General features: G+C 44.5%; 1 protein-coding gene across 17 annotated transcripts in view; it reads right to left on the bottom strand.

Annotated features, from left to right (window-relative positions):
• LARS2 (leucyl-tRNA synthetase 2, mitochondrial) overlaps window positions 1-19444 on the bottom strand; it is a 186776-nt gene that overhangs the window by 91218 nt on the left and 76114 nt on the right. For all 17 annotated transcript variants that reach the window (XR_013554259.2, XR_014136739.1, XR_014136740.1 and 14 more), the window contains 2 exons: window positions 16113-16202; window positions 1543-1686 (listed from right to left, as the gene is read on the bottom strand). Coding sequence is in view for 13 of the 17 variants with exons in the window: in XM_081792774.1 (XP_081648900.1) it covers window positions 1543-1686; window positions 16113-16202 (234 nt within the window). In the remaining 4 variants the exon portion in view is untranslated. The remainder of the gene's footprint in view (window positions 1-1542; window positions 1687-16112; window positions 16203-19444) is intronic.

The following is a 19444-nucleotide window of genomic DNA, read 5'->3' as shown; positions in this document are numbered from 1 at the left end:
GGGGCTCCCACGGCCTGGGATGTTATACAAAGCAAGGTCCTCAGCTTTGTTTTTCTGTCTCTCAATATTCCTGTGTGCTTAAAAGGAGCAAGGCACTGTGTTAACAAGTTCTAATGGGTAGTTTTCCAAATCCATATGCTATTCTCCGCTACATTCCGGATTAATTATAATGGGAAAACTGCCTCATTTGAGACATGTCTTTTGAGTGAGAAAACTGGAGGTCATATATCCATATGGCACTGGTATTGTGAGTTGGTGTACTGAAGTTCTAATTCAGCCAAGTTTTGCAGTGATCGGGGGTTATTTTTAACTTTGTGCTTTCTTTGCATATAAGGAGTACAGTATCGCGGGGGGGCGGGGGGGAGCGCCTGGATGGTTCAGTGGGTTAAGCATCCGACGCTTGATTTCAGCTCAGGTCACGACCTCGGTTCGGGGGACTGAGCTCCGCATCGGGCTCTGTGCTGACAGCACGGAGCCTGCTTGGGATTCTCTCTCTCCCTCTCTCTGTCTGCCCCTCCCCTCCTCAAAATAAATAAACTTAAAAAAAAAAGGAAGTACAGTATTGGATCTGACCCAAAGTCCATTTCGGCCCACTACCCTGTCTCCGACAGAGCACCTCACGGGCTGCTACGGATGGACAGAACTATCCGTCTCATGATGTCTTTAACTTTTAAAGCCTGTTTATGTCCAGTCTTAAGCTGAAAAGTATGCAGATGATCTAACTGCCACGGGAAACATCCCTGATATGCTCTAGTCACTTGTCTCTGGAGTTTCCGGGAGCGATCCCTCAATCCCATATCCCGAAACTTGGTAACCTTGGAGGGGATCTTGCACGGAGTGATTCTGGCATACCCAGAACGGGTTCTTCTGCTCAGGCTAGTGGTGATTTAATAAGCAGTCTCCCTCTTTCAATGGCTGGCTTTGCCTTGAATCCCCGACCGCATGAAAAGCCAAAAGGCACTTTAGAGACCACTTGGTCCCACCGTCTCCTTCTAATGATGAGAAAACGGAGCCTCCCGACTCACACCAGTTTACACTGTTAATCAGGGACACAAGAGTTAAAATCGGAGCTTTGGCTCCCGGCTTAGTTAATTTTCACTCCGGCTTCGCTTCCTGGAGACCATCTCCTCATGCCTTTTAGACTGTCTTCTCTGGACCCTCTGAAATGTCATTCTATCTGGAGGTTTTACTAGTACTATACCAATGAAGATGCCTTTTTTTTTTTTCCTTTCTCGCTTTACAATTGCAAATAAAGTCATATGTTTTTTGGCCTGTACGGCAACACAATGATTGAGTGTTGAAAGGTCAGCAAATAAACAGCCAACGATGACCTCCCGGGGCCATTCTGGAAGTACCCCTAAAACACTCAAATCCATCACCCTCTAAATGAGCGGTCCTGAGTCTCACGTGCCACACCTGTGGCTCTAAGAGCCCTTGCCAGAGTTCATCCTCAACAGCGAGTCCCTGTAATACCCGGAAGACCTTGGCATTGCCTCCCAACACACGCGGCACTAACTGGGGCACCTCCAGGCTGACACTCACCTTTGCATAAGCAGTTGTCTTAATAAACCACTGTCTGAGGTACTTCTGTTCCACCTTTGCTCCAGAACGCCACGAACAGCCATGCTCATCCACCTGCTCGTTGGCAAGCACCGTTTGATCCACTGGGTCCCAGTTGACCAAGGCCTGTTATAACCCATAAAACAAAATGGTAAAATCTGGTGAGCATCCTGAAGAGGGTCATCTTCAGCTTCTTACATGTGAGAAGATCCGTAAGTGCGGTATCTCTGTATCTCTGCTCTGAGGCTTGAGGGCATCTCCTTGGAGTACTGCTTGGCAAGGAAACCCCTAGCAACCTGTAACAAGGAAGAGCGTATGAACCACCTCTTGGTGGTGGAACAGGCTCCAGAGCCTGGGAGTTGAGGCGGCAGAAGAGTAGGGAGAGCCTAAGCGTGTCTCGTCCCTCGGATGCATCGAGATGGTGAGCGAATCGTTCTGAACACCCGAGAATCAAGCAGAGGTCTGAGAGAACAAAAACTGCCAGTCTGCGAGTAAAAAAGCGACCACCTTGTGGAAAGCACGGCGTATGGAGAGTTGATCTGGGGGAGACAAAGCTACAAGTGTGGCAGCAGGGAGGAAGCCTGGTTACGGAGGCTACTGCAAAGTATTTTAAGCAGCAGAACACAAAATTCTAACTTTCAGAAGTCCGTTACAGTGGGGGAAGTGCCTGGCTTAAAGGCGCTCGCGTAGCAAAGCGGGAGGAATGTTAGGAGTGACAGCAAGGTCTGAGGGTCCCCTGGTCACAAGAGGGATGGGTGGCACCAACATGCCATGCTGCGTCTCGGCACAGGAGTGGGGAACTGAGGCTGTTTCGGGTAGTAAGCAGGGGTTCTGGCTTTCTGCTGTTTTGACGTAAACTGAACCGCTGTGCGGTCCTGTGGCCGCTTTCCTCACACAAGCTGGCAAAAGCGTGGTGAGAGCCTCTCTCAGAGGCACAGAACCCCACAGAGCTGACAGCACAGAGCCTGCTTTACATCCTCTGTTTCCCTCTCTCTCTCTGCCCCTCCCCTGCTCTCTCTCTCTCTCAAAAATAAACGTTAAAAAAAAATAACAAACATAAAGAATTGATAATAATAGCGGAGGGATTTAACATCCCACTTACAGCATGGACAGATCATCGAAGCGGAAAATCAATACGGAAACAATGACTTTGAATGACACACTGAACCAAATGGACTTAGATATATTCAGAACATTTCATCCTGAAGCAGCAGAATAAACATTCTTTTTTTTCTAACTGCTTATTTATTTATTTTGAGGGGGGAGGGGCAGAAAGAGAGAGAGGGAGAGAATCCCAAGCAGGCTCCGCACTGTTAGCACAGAGCTCAATGCAGGGCTCGATCCCATAGATGGTAAGATCATGACCTGAGCCAAAATCAAGAGTTGGGCACTCAACTGACTGAGCCACCCAGGCACCCCGTGAAAACATATTCTTTTTGAGCACACATGGAACATTCTCCAGAACAGACCACATACTGGGTCACAAATTAAACCCTCAACAGGTACAAAAAAGATCAAGATTATACCATGCATGTTTTCAGATCATATTGCTATGAAACTTGAAGTCAACCACAAGAAAAAATTTGAAAAGTTCTCAAATACATGGAAGTTAAAGAACATCCTACTGAAGAATAAATGGGTTAACCAAGAAATTAAAGAAGAAATAAAAAAATACATGGAAGCAAATGAAAATGAAAACACGACAGTCCAAACCCTTTGGGATGCAGCAAAGGCAGTCCTAAGAGGGAAGTATATTGCAATTCAGGTACATCTCAAGAAGCAAGAAAGGTCCCAAATAACCTAACCTTACACCTAAAGGAGCTAGAAAAGGAACAAATAAAGCAAATAAAGCCTAAAGCCAGCAGAAGAAGGGAAATAATAAAGATTAGAGCAGAAACAAATGATACTGAAACAACAACAACAACAACAACAACAAAAAAAAACAGTAGAACAGATCAATGAAACTAAGAGCTGGTTCTTTGAATTAACAAATTGATGAACCTCTAGTCAGACTTCTCGAAAATAGAAAGGACCCAAATAGACAAAATCATGAATGAAAGAGGAGACATCACAACCAACACCACAGAAATACAAACAACTGTAAGAGAATACTATGAAAAATTATATGCCAACAAACTGGGCAATCTGGAAGAAACAGAAAAATTGCTAGAAAGTCACAAACTACCATAACTGAAACAGGAAGAAATAAAAAATTTGAACAGACCCATAACCATCAAAGAAACTGAATCAGTAATCACAAATCTCCCAACAAACAAGAGACCTGGGCCAGATGGCTTCCCAGGGGAATTCTACCAGACATTTAAAGAAGAGTTAATACCTATTTTTCTCAAATAGAAGGAAAACTACCAAACTCATTCTACAAAGCCTTGATTCCAAAACCAAAGACCCCACAAAAAAGGAGAATTACAGGTCAATATCCCTGAGGAATATGGTTGTAAAAATTCTCAATAAAATACTAGCAAATCGAATTCAACAGTACATTAAAAGAATTATTCACCATGATCAAGTGGGATTTATTCCTGGGCTGTAGGGCTTATTCAATATTCACAAATCAATCAACATGATACACCACATTAATAAAACAAAAGACAAGAACCATACGATCCCGTCAATAGATGCAGAAAGAGCATTTGACAAAATACAGCATCCATTCTTTCTTTTTTTTTTTTTTTAATTTTTTTAATGTTTACTTATTTTTGAGAGACAGAGATAGGGCATGAGTGGGAGGGTGGGGCAGAGAGAGAGGGAGACACAGAATCCAAAGCGGGCTCTAGGCTCTGAGTTGTCAGCACAGAGTCCGACGTGGGGCTTGAACCCACAAACTATGAGATCATAACCTGAGCTAAAGTCAGATGCTTAACCAACTGAGCCACCCAGGTGCCCCATACAACATCCATTCTCGATTAAAACCTCAACAAAGTAGGGATAGATGGAACACACCTCAACATGATAAAGGCCATATAAGAAAGACCCATAGCTAATATCATCCTCAATGGGAAAAACTGAGAGCCTTTCCCCTACAGTTAGGACCGGGACCAAGGATGTCCACTCTCACCATTACTATTTAACATAGTACTGAAAATCTTAACCTCAGCAATCAGACAACAAAAAGAAATAAAAGGCATCCAAATCGGAAAAGAAGAAGTCAAACTCTCACTATTTGCAAACAACATGATACTCCGTGTAGAAAACCCAGAGGACTCCACCAAAACACTGCTAGAATAATACATGAATTCAGCAAAGTTGCAGGATATAAAATCAATGTGCAGAAATCGGTTGCATTTCTATATACCAATAACGAAGCAGCAGAAAAAGAAATCAAGGAATCCATCCATTTGCAATTGCACCAAAAACGGTAAGATACCCAGGAATAAACCTAACCAAAGAAGTAAAAGATGTGTACTCTGAAAACTATAGAACCCTTATGAAAGAAATTAAAGAGGATACAAAGAAACGGAAAAGCATTCCATGCTCATGGACTAGAAGAACAAGCATTGTCAAAATTATTACTACCCAAAGCAATCTACGTATTTAATGCGATCCCTATCAAAATACCACCAGACTTTTTCACAGAGCTAGAACAAACAATCCTAAAATTTGTATGGAACCACAAAAGACCCTGAATAGCCAAAGCAATCCTGAAAAAGAAAAACAAAACTGGAGGCATCATGATTCCGGATTCCAAGCTATATTACAAAGTTGCAGTCATAAAGACAGTATGGTACTGGCATAAAAACAGACACGTAGATCAATGGAACAGAAGAGAAAACCCAGAAATGGACCCACAACTATATGGCCAACTAATCTTTGACAAAGCAGGAAAGACTATCCAATGGAAAAAAAGACAGTCGCTTCAACAAATGGTGTTGGAAAAACTGGACAGCGACATACAGAAGAATGAAACCGGGCCACTTTCTTATACCACACACAAAAATAAACTCAAAATGGATGACAGACTTAAATGTGAGACAGGAAACCATCAAAATCCTAGAGGAAAAAGCAGGCAAAAACCTCTTTGACCGCAGCCACAGCAACTTCTTACTAGACACGTTGCTGAAGGCAATGGAAACAAAAGCAAACATGAACTCTTGGGACTTCATTAAGATAAAAAACGTCTGCACAGCAAAGGAAACAATCAACAAAACTAAAAGGCAGCCTACGGGATGGGAGAAGATATTTGCGAACAACATGATACAGGGTGAGTATCCAAAATCTATGAAGAACTTATCAAACTCAACACGCAAAAAACAAATAACCCAGTTTAAGAAGTGGGCAGAAGACATGAATAGACACTCTGCCAAAGAAGACATCCAGATGGCCAGCAGACACATGAAAAGATGCTCAACATCACTCACCATCAGGGAAATACAAATCGAAACCACAGTGAGATGCCACCTCACACTTATCAGAATAGCCAAAATTAACAACACAAGAAACAACAGGTGTTGGTGAGGATGAGGAGAAAAGGGAACCCTCCTGCACTACTGGTGGGAATGCAAACTGGTGCAGCCACTCTGGAGAACAGTATGGAGGTTCCTCAAGAAACTGAAAATAGAACTAGCCTATGACCCAGCAGTTGCACTATTAGGTGTTTACCCAAAGGATACAAAAATACCGATACAAAAGGGTACATGCACCCCAATATTTACAGCAGCATTGTCAACAATAGCCAAACTATGGAGAGAGCCCAAATGTCCATCAACTGATGAATGGATCAAGAAGATGTGGTATATAATAATGTGGTATATAATGGCATATTACTCAGCTATCAAAAAAGAATGAAATTTTGCCACCTGCAGTGATGTAGATGAAGCCAGAATGTATTATGCTAAGTGAAATAAGTCAGTCACAGAAATACAAATACCGTTATGATTTCACTCGTGCAGAATTTAAGAAACAAAACAGATGAATATATGCGAAGGGAAAAGGAAGAGGAAAGAGGGAAACAAACCCCAAGAGACTCTTAACAACAGAGAACAAACTGAGGGTTGATGGAAGAAGGTGGGTGGGAGATGGGCTACATGGGTGATGGGTATTAAGGAGGATACTTGTGATGAGCACTGGGTGTTGTATGTAAGTGACGAATCACGGAATTCCACTCCTGAAACCAAAACTGCACTGTATGTTAACTAAAATTGAAATTTAAAAACAGTATCCTTTTTATTATTTTATTATCTTTTAATGTTTATTTTTGAGAGAGAAAGAGACTGTGAGTGGGGGAGGGGCAGAGAGAGAGAGGGAGACACAGAATCCGAAGCAGGCTCCAGGCTCTGAGCTGTCAGCACAGGACCTAACGTGGGGCTCGAACCCACGAACCGTGAGATCATGACCTGAGCCAAAGTCAGACGCTTAACCGACTGAGCCACCCAGGTGCCCCCCAAAATATATCTTTAAAAAAAAAAAAACAAAACAGGTTTGGGAGGAAGCCTGTGAGCATCTGTCTAATCAAGTTTGGTATCTTCTTGTGCCAAAAGATGAACCTATGTGATTGGAAATTTTAAGAAACACAGGAAAAGAAAAAAACATGGTACCTGGAACTTCGTAGAATCAGGTTGTTTTAGGGGAAACAAATATGTTTATTTGAATAGAAACAGCTAACGTTTACTGACTGATTGCCATATGCTAGATGCTGTGCTTAAGGGCCAAACTAAGGTTGGCTCTTCCAATCCTGCACAACCACATTTGGAGGTAAGAATATTATCTTTATTATTTTCACTCGCAGCAAGAATTACTATCCAATGTCACTCACTGGGCGAGAGACCTTTGTGGTGTTAGTAGAAAACCTGCCCCTCATGAAGCACACTATCTACACTTGGGAGTTCATAGACCAGCCAGTGGAGGTAAGAATATTATTCCCCCCAGATTGCAAAGGAGGAAATTGAGGAACAGAGAGATTAAATAACTTGCCTGAGGTCACACAGTCAGTGACAGAGAAAGGGCAGGAACTCAGGTCTCTCAAAACCGTAAAACTTTTTTGCAACTTTTAAAAACTCCTGTTTACGTTCAAGCAGGACATACAGAGAGCAGTGTGGACAAATCTGAAGCGTACAACTCAACAAACTGTTACCACCACTCATTATCAACATAAAGAACATTCCCAGCATCCCAGAAGATTCCGTGGTGCCTTCTCCCAAGTCAGTATCTGCCCCCGAAAGGTAACAATATTCCAAGATCTATGCCCATACACGTGTCTGACTCACTCTGAAGCTGCAGTCTTAGCCACTATGAGCCTTCTCTCCAGACTTCTAATTAGTTCCTATCGTCATTTACAATAAATCCCTCTGACGTCAAAGTTCACTCCTTTATGACATTAAGGTAAACCATAATACAAAGAAGGCAATGAATACGGGGAGATGTGTCTGGGCACTGAAATACCCTGACTTGATACACATTGTTTTCAAAAAACTTTTTATTTTAATTTTTTTTAATGTTTATTTATCTTTGAGAGAGAGAGAGAGCATGAGCAAGGGAGGGGCAGACAGAGAGGGAGACACAGAATCCAAAGCAGGCTCCAGGCTCTGAGCTGTCAGCACAGAGCTGGACGCAGGGCTCGAATTCAGGAACCGTGAGATCATGACCTGAGCCGAAGTCGGCCGCTTAACCGACTGGGCCACCCGGGGGGGGGGGGGGGGGGGGGGGGGGCCTCAAAAATTTCTGAAAGAAATAAAATTTTACTAAGCAATTCTAAGACGAGATGATGCTGAGCATTGTCCGTTTCCCCCTCCAAATCCTCTTTCCACCGTGGTCTGCACCCCAGAAAGTTGACCTCTGCGGTGGCATTAACTTGGACCCTTGCCCTCCAGCTGTGCTCAACCAGTGGGAGGTGCCCCCGGGCGACTTCGCAGTCAGGCCTCCTCTAATGATACCAAAGGCCACACCCTCTATCACAGAGGCCTCTGCTACTGTTCTTCCAGTCCTAGTGTCGGCCCCCTCAGCCTGGGGTGGCAAAGGCTTCCCTCTGGTGCCCATGTCAGGTGTTTGATCACCCCTTGCTGGTTCCCCTAAACTCTACACAAAAACAGTCTCTTTATTACATTTTCTTCAATAACTGCTTTCCGGTGCATTCCCTACTTCCCACCACGACCGTGACTGACCCAGAGATATGTCTAAAAATTAGGAGTGGAGGACAGACTAACCCGTCTGTGGGCTGTGCTTTTACAACTGAAACGTAGGGCGTCCGGTTGAAAAGCTTAAGCCTGCAAAGCGTGGAGGCGGAATGGGAAAGATCTGTACGGAATGATTTGTCCCTCTCATTTCGGGGTCCGGAAAAATCTTGAAGCCATAAATATAGAAAGACAAAATAGAGGACAAAACTGCCTTAGACCTAAAAACTTTAGGCTGATAAAGTAAGGATGAGCATCATAGCTATTATTTCCTGTATTAGGGGCTAGAGAGAAGGGTACCACTTAAAATAAAAGACAAAAAAAAAAAAAAAAAAAAGACCAAGTATTGTTTAGGAACATAGACAAGTCTTTCATGAACCGCCCCCAACCCGCAAAAGATGCACAGCTAAAACTGTATAGAGAACAAAGGAAAAAAGCCCGGGGCACCTGGGTGGCTCAGTCAGTTAAGCATCTGACTCTAGGTTTCTGTTCAGGTCATGATCTCATGGTTCATGAGTTCAAGCCCCGCATCGGGCTCTATGCTGACAGAGCAGAGCCTGCTGGGGATTCTCTCTCTCCTCTCTCTCTCTCTGCCCCTCCCCTGCTCCCTCTCACTCTCTCTCTCTCTCAAAATAAATAAACTTAATTTTTTTTTTTAACTTAAAAAACAGAAAAAAGAAAAAAAGCCCTTCATGCAGCACTTCTGCCTCCGGCCCCCAGCAAACCTCCAAGGAGACAGGAGAAGCAAACAGTACCACAGACTGCAAAAACAAACGGGACTTTATTTTCTTATCAACATTTCCCACATGGCCTGGCATCTCTCAGGCTCTAGGTTACAAAATGCAACGAGGGAGATGTGCTCCTAAGAGGCTTACACATTATCGTAAAACCCCGGTGTTGAATGAAAGGCAAATACAGGCGAAACGCAAAACCAATTTCCCCCCCAGTGAAAGTCTTGGGGGGAGAGCAGAAGCACCAAAGGAAATAAGATCTGAAATGGAAGAGGCATCAGCTGGGAGAACCCATTCGCATTTCTTCCCAGGACCACAAGCCAGCCCACCCACAGACTTGCAGGGCTCAGGCTCAGCCTTTCCACAGGTGGTCGACCCAGGGGTGGGCCACATACAGGGCCCCCAGGGTCCTGGATGCACAGAACGTGCAGCCTTGTGAAGCCCCCAGGAACTACTTCCCAAATCCCTTTTATCGGGCCTCCATTCTGTTGTTTTTTTTTTTTTTAATGTTTATTATTATTTTTTTAATTTTTAAAAATCTTTATTTATTTTTGAGAGAAAGACAGAGTGCAAGCAGGGGAGGAACAGAGAAAAAGGGAGACACAAAATCCAAAGCAGGCTCCAGACTCTGAGCTGTCAGCACAGAGCCTGATGTGGGGCTCGAACCCACAAACCGCGAGATCACGGCCTGAGCTGAGGTCGGAGGCGTCAACCACTGAGCCACCCAGGGGCCCTAGTGTTTATTTATTTTTGAGAGAGAGAAGGAGAGAGATAGAGTGTGAGCAGGGCGGGGGACGGGCAGAGAGAGAGAGGGAGAGACACAGAACTCCAAGTGGGCTCCAGGCTCCGTGCTGTCAGCACAGAGCCCGACGCGGGGCTCGGAATCATGAACCGTGAGATCGTGACCTGGGCCGAAGTTAAGACGCTTAGCTGACTGAGCCACCCGGATGCCCCTTGGGTCTCCACTCTTATAAACTGTCTCTATCATACAGCTTCCCTTGAAACCAGGGTCTTCTCTTATCCGGCATTCCTGATTTTCACATCTTGAACATTTACTTGATGGACATTCGGGTTTGTAAGCAAGCAGTCTGGCTACAATTACTATTGTTTCTGGACAACCTCCTTGACTATAGCCATTTCCTTCCCTTTTCCGGTTGGCCCTTCTGCTTGCTATCACCCCCTAAAAGTCAACTCTGTGTTCCTTTATAGTTAACTGGCCTTATTTGTAAAATACAGCCTGTACTTGTACTTTGAAATCAACCTTAAATCAATAAGTAATTAAATCAATACACGAAATCCTTAACACATCTGCAAACATGCTGAACTCTAACAGATCTTGCTCGCTGCTTCCCTCACTTAAATTATCTCGCAATGTCACAGAAGGAACCGTTCCAGATCAGAGAATTTCCCCAGTTGATCAAGTTGTTTGAGTGATCTGTGGGAAGCTTTCAGAATGTCTTGTAGAAATGCACAACGTGGGGCACCTGGGTGGCTCAGGTCATGATCTGGCGGTTTCCTGAGTTTGAGCCCCGTGTCGGGCTCTGCATTGGCAGTGTGGAGCCTGCTTGGGATTCTCTCTCTCTCTCCCTCTCTCTGCTCCTCCCCAACCTGTGCTGTCTCTCTCTCAAAATAAACAAACTTAAAGACAATTTCTTTAAAACGCATACCATGACCCAATCATAAACATCAATCGGCCATGTTCACAAGGATCGATTCTGGGCAATAACGGCGGGTGTCCCATCATTTTTGCCTCCTCCCACCTCCCCTTCTTGGCCCATGGGTTCCCAGAGGTGTGGGCAACTACGGGCTCCGTTGGAGATTCTTGGGGCAATTTCTCCTCGAATTCTCATGTATCACTTCTCCTCTCTGTGGCACGGCAGCTGCGTGGTACCTGCCGCCCCAATGTGCCTCCTGTTCCAAACCTCCTGCTTTCTAATCTCCTCCTTCCGTTTACTAGGATGCTCCTTCCCTTTGCCCCTCCTGGGTCTTACCCTTCACATAGGGTGCCAGTCCCTTCTAGATCACATCCTCCATTAGCACCCTTCCGTCTCCTGACCCACACATCACTCCTCGGGCCCTTGGCTACTCTCCACCATTTCCCTTGCTTCTTTGTCCTCGGGCTCTGCTTTTACACTACCAAAAACCTTTCCTGAGTGTGCTCTCAGGCAGCTTCAGGCTCCAGAAGGATGTTTTAGGGTATTGATTTTCTAAGGTCCATTAGCTTTTTTCCTGACAAAACGATGTGTAATTAAGGAACACCACCTAGATCGCATGAAAAGGTTGAACTCTCAAAATCCATCTGGCTCCATTCCATCCAGGATGGGCCTGGGCTTGGACAGAGTCCGGAGAGGACGGTTTCTAAGGCTACCGGTTATTTACCGTCACCACCTTCCAAAGCCACGAGGGGGCAGAGCGGGACAGGCTGCCTGTTGGTACAGTGTTTCCTTCAGTAGCTCCCCCAACACGAGGCCACACGGCAAACCCAGCGCAGGTGGGTGCATCAGCACTGTCACCAGCCGCCTCCGAAATCATGGCGGAGGCCAAAGACAAACCCACAGATTAGGTGGCCTCCATAATTCCCCAGAATGCCCAAGCATAATACAGCACCCTCCCCGCTAACTGCATCCACATTTTTTTTTTTAAACCAGAGAGGTGAAACTCATGTTCTGCCAAGTGGAGGTCTTTATATTCATATTTTTGGCTGAAAATATTTTTGTTTGGCAAGAGCAAGAAGAGATTCCTTTTGCAAAGGAAATGAGCATCTTGATGGATGGGGTTAGTCAAGAACAAAAGACTGCAACACTCCCGTTATGTTTAGTAATGCTCTGCTGAAACGCTTTCCCTAAATCTAAGTTCGTTTGTGCAGCTTCTAAGCAGAACTGTCTTTAAGGGTTAAGGCTATTTCCTATTTCAAAAAAAGTTACAACAATGCCATTAGAGGAAAGGTATTAACATGCGGGTTGTTTTTGGCTAAATATGCTTTACAGAGTATGCTATGTGCAGGCTTTCTAAAGTCAATTAGCTTTCTGATGTTAATTTCAAAAGCTTATATTTTGAAATAAACCCTAGGAATGGAACGCCAACGGACACCAAGAGGTTTTAGGTGTTAAAGCCAATTTGAAAATAGCCTTCCAATAAAAGGAGACCCATGGAATAATACCCTGGATTGGGGCTAACACTGATCTTCAAACAATACAGCAAGTGTGCGTTTTTTGTATTCTATTTATGATTTTTTTAAAGATCATGACAATTTAGTGGACACAAAAAAATTAATACACCAAAAGCCTTTCAGTCCACAACCAGCAACAAAAACACTATCTTTCTAAAATGAATAAACATTAAACAACTTTTCTTAAGTCTTTACTTTAAAAGAAATTAAATTGACCCAGGAGAGTCCACAGTGGTTGAACATCAGGATGGCCCAGTTGCACAAAATTCTCAGTCAATTCATCCCAAATGTTAATGGGGACTCAACACTTTCTCCGAAAAAGTACAATCTATTCAACAACATAGTATTTTAAAATAATCAACATTTTAATATTCTTAACTTAAAGATGGGAGCAGGGGTAGGGGCTGCTTACTTTGTACAATGGTTCTCCAAGTGTGACCTCTGGGGGTCCCCGGGGCCCTTTGCCAGGGATCTGCAGATCAAAACTCTTTTCGCTACAATAGTAAGACACTGTTTGCCTTTCTCCTTGTGTTCACATCTGCAACAATGGTGCAAGCGTGATGGTGGCTGAGACCTTCGGCCCTCAGCATGAATCAAGGTGGTGGCACCAGACTCTACCAGCAGTCACTGGGTCCTTTCCTACTGTGCGCTCAGCAGAATGGGGGGAAAGTCGGTTTCACTAATACTGTGCTTGACAAAGCCATAAAACGTATTCACGTTCTTTTTGTTTTTAATTTTTAAATGTTTATTTTTGAGATGGAGACAGAGCATGAGCAGGGGAGCAGCAGAGAGAGAGGGAGACGCAGAATCCGAGCAGGCTCCCGGCTCTGAGCTGTCAGCACAGAGTCCGACGCGGGGCTCAAACTCATGAACTGTGAGATCATGACCTGAGCCGAGGTCAGACGCCCAACCGCCTGAGCCACCCAGGTGCCCCCCTGTATTCACATTCTTAAATTTTAACACTTGGACACACGTCCTCTTGGTATTTTCAGCGACGCAATGGGACGCAGGCATAAGAAGTGCGGCCACACAAAGGGACAGTTGTCTCGGGGAAAAAGCACAGCCACAACTGTCTGAGTGGTGAACAGGAAGGAGTAGCCAGTCTTTTCCATAACTTGTGTTTCCATGTGAAAGAATGACTAACGATAAACTATGGTTATTGACACATAGGAGTCTGACAAACGTTTTCTCAAAATTAAACAAAGCAAGCCTGTTGCTCCAAGGAAAACCACGGATGGTTTCTGCTGCCAATGATAAAATCTGAACTCTGAAGTGAAAATCAGAATTTTAGAAAACTTGTATCCGGCCACCATGAACTTCCCCACAGCTTCCTACCAATTAAAAACTCTTCTGATGATATTCCCGGGGTGAAATATATCAACATTTGGAAGATCTACGTCACTCACTACACCTACCGGTGTTTTCCAAGTGGCCAATGTGTGATGTTACAAGAGTATGTGTGGGTAAAAAAAAAAAAATCCACCCAGCGTGCAGGACAGACGGATGCATCACAATGGAAGGGTACAAAAGTTCTCTGATGTTTCAGATTTAACACCGCAACTCACCTTCAAGAAACCAATGCTTGTTGAGTTTGGGCGGAGTAACAAAAAAGAACATTCGTAATGATCTTAAATGGGTATTAAAATATTCCCCCGCTTTGAGCAGCTTCCACTCAGTTCTTCTGGTGTTTACCATCGTAACCTTAATAAAACTACACTTCAGTTTCGACAGATTATCTTCAGACGGTTCTATCGACCCATGAAACGAGATACTCCGCATGGTCATTCAGCCCTCCTCCCACCCCCATCCCCTCTTCTCATTCTTGGGTCTTTGCTACCTTGACCTTTCACAGCTACCTTTCTAACTATAAGAAAACGGATGTACAGCTCTAGTTCCTGATCTATGCCTCCTTGTTATGAACCATAAAGGGACCACCTCACGCTGGCTTCTACTTCTCTTCCCCAGTTTCACCTCCTGATTTTGGTCAGCCATACGATGTTGATGTCGAGGTTTACGGCATTTTGGTTTTATTCTGAACTTCACCACGAGGCTTCTGCGTTGGTCTCCCTACCGACCCTAAAAACTGTTCAACTTCAAACAGAACACTTAAGTAAGTTCGGTTCACCGCAAGACCCAGCTGTGTGATGTGACCGCAGAAAAGCAAATGTGATTCTATGTCATGAAATCCCTCTGGTCAGAGGAGAAGGACTCCAGCGTAAAGGGACAGTGGATTTTCTACTTGTTACTTCTGAATTGGCTAGACCGGTGCAGCTGGTAGATCATTCTGTTTCGATGGAAATGTCCCGTGTCTGTGCTGTCCAATACTAGCTTACTAGTGCACGAACATGGCTGGTGACTGAGGACTGTTATTAATATTATTCCATCTGAATTACTTGAAATATCAACAACCACACGCTGCTAGCGACTACTATACTGGAGAGTACAGCACCCGGCCACGCTATGGCGGTCTTTCCCTCTCTCTCACCATCTGAGGCTTATCCACCATTACTGAGCCCCTGCAGTAAAAGCCCCTCCGTTTCTTGGGAGACCACGATGTGCAGGCACTATGATAGCTGTTCTTTAAACAGCACCTCTGGGGGCGCCTGGGTGGCTCAGTCGGTTAGGCGTCCGACTTCGGCTCAGGTCACGATCTCGCAGTCCGTGAGTTCGAGCCCCGCGTCGGGCTCTGGGCTGATGGCTCGGAGCCTGGAGCCTGCTTCCAATTCTGTGTCTCCCTCTCTCTCTGCCCCTCCCCCGTTCATGCTCTGTGTCTCTCTGTCTCAAAAATAAATAAACGTTAAAAAAATTTTAAAAAATAAAAAAAAAATTAAAAAAAATCAACAGCACCTCTGATCTTCCCAAGGCCATGCGAGGGAGATGCTACCACCCCTTTTAGCAGATGACAAACCACAATTCCTGGAGTGAGGTCGCCCAGCCGGCACTCCTAGCTGAGCTAAGAGTAGAGAAACTTCCGCTCTTCCGATGCTCCCTCCATGATATCATTATCGGCACCAGATACTCTGTGGTAGAATTAAGAAGCCCCAGCCCCGTTCTGGAGGCACCGTGCTAAGCCAGGCAGTTGCTACTCTCTGGGTCTGCTAAAAATGATTTCATGAACTTGAGGTAGTGCTCATTTTCATTGCTCCTGTGCAAACAGGGTTTGTATGTTAATTAACAACGATGTGCTCTAGTAAGACTGAGGAGATAAAAAAATTCTTTAATGCAGGTAACTCTGGGTGCCTGGGTGGCTCAGTCATTAAGCACTGACTTCGGCTCAGGTCACGATCTCATAATTCGTGACTTCGAGTCCCACGTAGAGCACAAGCCCCACTTTGGGTAAAACACAAGCCCTGTTTCTCTCTCTTTCTCTCTCTCTCTGTCCCTCCTGGGATTCTCTCTCTCTCTGCCCCTCCTTACTCACTTATGCTCTCTTTCTCACAATAAATAAATAATAAAATTAAAATTAATTACAATAAAATAAAATAAAATAAAATAAAATAAAATAAAATGCAGCTATCTTTAACTTACCTCCTTTTGATAGGCCAGTCCAGCCTCATAGAGTTTAATAAAGAGGTACTGAGTCCACTTGTAGTAATCTGGCAAACATGTAGTTATTTCCTGCCAAAGGGGAGGAAAAATCAGTCACAGGCCATTGTAAACATTCCCCCTCACATCAGTATCAACAGACGCGTTGGCCTCGCGATTCAATTTTGAAAAGTGATCACACCGCAAAAATATTTACCAACTTACATATTTTCTACCAATTCGTAAAGTGAGGGAACAAGCAATTCATTCTGGAAAGAAAGGAGCTGCTGAAACGCCACCCCTACCTTTCCCAGGGTCAGTTTAATGAAAAGAAACTGAAAGTTTTCTGCACACCTCTCCCCCCCATCCATGCAAGTAACAGATGAATTACATTGTATGAAATTGGGTATCACCATTTTTGTCAGCACGTATTTTGGGAATCGTGATGCTAATTCGTGAACATAGTTCATTTTAAAAGCAATCACAGAATTCAAGACGAATATCTGGCTGCTTCAGTAGGATGCTCATTTGAAAACAAATCTTGTGTTTCTACGTATAACTGGGACCTGGAAGCTCCTTCAGACTCATTTATATTCCGTGACTCAGGCTGTTGCCTGGTTTAGGAAGACCCATTAAAATCATTATTAGAAATTAAACTTAGTGAGAAATCACCTGGCTTGTATTTCCAAGCCTAAATCCAAGGTTGCAAAAATTTGTTTTCTGCCCTGAAAACACATTTGCTATAGAATCTTTAAAAATAAGTTACTGATTAACCAAGCTCTACCTTGATAAATTCAAGTAAGCGTAAAACCCTTACACTATACCACATTGTTTCTTTTCTAGTGCTCTTGAACTTCAAGAAAATAGCTAACATAGAAATGAATGCAGGGTAGGGCCAAATCGTTCCATTTGGGATGGACTACTGATACAAGGCATACTTCTATCAAAAGTGCATATAACTCCATCTTTCTCTGAATGAATGAATGAAGAGAGAGTTGAAAACTCAGGATGGGAGGGCCAGTGTGACACGAACACGGCAAGGTGTCAGCTAATCTCCTGGGACCCCCAATGGGCTATTTTTTTCTCATGTAAGATTCCTGGGTCCTTTTATGTGCTAAAATAGCACAGTAAACTCTGAGAAAACAAGGAATCCAACTCTGATCACTCCTCCACTCCCAGTTGCAAGGCAGGTAGTGAATAACCCACTGGTGTAACGGCTTTGCTCACGCTAGAGCTGTCCCCTGGTGGGCTGGCCCCATGCCATGCCAAGGCTGTGACCCACACAATACAGTCCCGAGGCTCTAGGACACCAGGTCTGCAGGGACATCATGCACAAAGCACTCTGCCAACTCCAGAATGGGACCAGCCCGCTATGGGAGGGCTCGTTCCCCCAAACCTCCAAATTCATCTGATATTTTATTATCTTTTCTCCACCCCGCCACCTGCCCACCCCAGACCTTGCAGGTGTGGCACACACAACCCATTTTCCTCAGTTTTCCAGACAAGCCACCTAAGAACTCCCGTTTTCTAACAAAACCCAGGGCAGGAGCAATGTTCTAGTACGTTTCATTTTGCTCAGGTTGAGGCATCCCCAAAGCACTGTTGAATGAAAAATAAACTACACAGACGCCAAGAACGTTTGCATGTTGAATCAAATTTGTATCCCTCATGTAGGTTTCACAAATTAAATTCAAATCACAATGGTCCACAAGATGAACTGGGGCAGGGGGCGGGTGGGGGGTGGGGGAACTGGGTACAAATACTCCCAGATCTTGTTATTGTGAACGTCTTTTAAAATTCTTATCCATTAGTTTAAGGAAAGACATAAAGCAAATGTGACCAAGGTAATGACAACTGTTACACTGAGGGAAAGAGAGTTCTCTTTTCTCTATTAATTAATTAGTTAATTAATTAGGGGAGAGTGGAAGCAGGGGAGGGGCTGAAAGAGGGGGACAGAAGATCCGAACCCGGCTCTGGGCTGACAGCAGTGAGCCAGATGTGGGGATCAAACTCATAAACCGTGAGATCATGAACCTGAGCCGAAGTCGGACACTCAACTGCCTAAACTACCCAGACGCCCCTCTATTTTTCTATATATTTAAGTTTTCATAATAGAATATCAAAATAGTTCAAATGAATATACATACATATACATGCGTATGTACGTGTGTTATGTTCTCAGCCCCTGAATCTGCCTCCATGTTGAGAGAAAAATTAAACAGCAATGGAACATCATTATTATCTTCATCTTGGTTTATGGTTTTGAAAATTACTTTTACTAGAAAAAAAGATAATAGATCCAGTCGGGGGAAAAAAAAAAAAAAAAGATCACTATCCAACCAAGCACTAGCCTTTCAGTCAGAAGAGTAACGCAAGGCGTGTTCTCAGAAATGAGGGAAGGTGAGGTGAGGTGAGGCGAGGGATAAGGGACTCTGGGCCCCCTTCTTGCGCCCTTGGCCTCAAACTTGGCTCTGACCCATTTTATTTACATTGGGTTTCTGCGCATATTGTTTGAAAAACAAGTAACGTCAGCTGCTAAGAGTACAGCTTGAAAACCACTGCTCCAAGGACCATAATCCACTCCCGACAGTTGGATTTCAACGCGTGTTCACCTCGTTCCCACTGTCCCCCCGCGTCGCCTGCCCAGAGGAGATCCTGAGGACAGGATATGCCCTCCTGCCCGTTTACTCCCCATCTGCTGCCCACAGGGCCCAGCCGGCACCTTCAATCGCATGCACTCTGCTCGTGAAGAGACGCCAGAACAAGCACTCACCAGGCTTCCCCAGGAGCCAGGCCCATGAGAACCACAAACATGCTGAACCCGGCTCAGAAACACATTTCCTGAGGGGCGCCGGGGTGGCTCAGCCGGTGAAGCGTCCGACTTCGGCTCAGGTCAAGATCTCGCGGTTCATGAGTTCGAGGCCCGCGTCGGGCTCTGTGTTCACAGCTCAGAGCCTGGGGCCTGCTTGGGATTCTGTGTCTCCCTCTCTCTCTGCCCCTCCCTCACTCGTGCTCTGTCTCTCTCTCTCAAAACTAAATATAAGAAGGAAAAAAAAAAAAAAGAAGAGAAATGCATTGCCTAAAAAAGTCACAGAACCCTTCTGGAACCTTTCTTGATTTGCTAATTTAAAAGACCCCCTCCCCCCCCAATCCCAATAACTATTTCTGGGTTTCTGATGCCTCATCTCAGTGAAAATCATCAAAGACATCTTGATGGAATTAAACCGCTTTAAAAACTTTGACTTTGGCCAACTGGCTAGAAATTTCATGTTTCGGGAACTATTTACTTAAATCCCACTCCTGCAGACAAAGGTCTTCTGGGGGGGTTGGAGTTC

The sequence above is a fragment of the Panthera onca genome, chromosome A2, assembly GCF_046562875.1.
Source record: "Panthera onca isolate mPanOnc1 chromosome A2, mPanOnc1 haplotype 2, whole genome shotgun sequence".
Classification (NCBI taxonomy): Eukaryota; Metazoa; Chordata; class Mammalia; order Carnivora; family Felidae; genus Panthera; species Panthera onca.
Note: the sequence above shows the minus strand (reverse complement) of the source record. Positions and strands in the feature narration are given on the sequence as shown.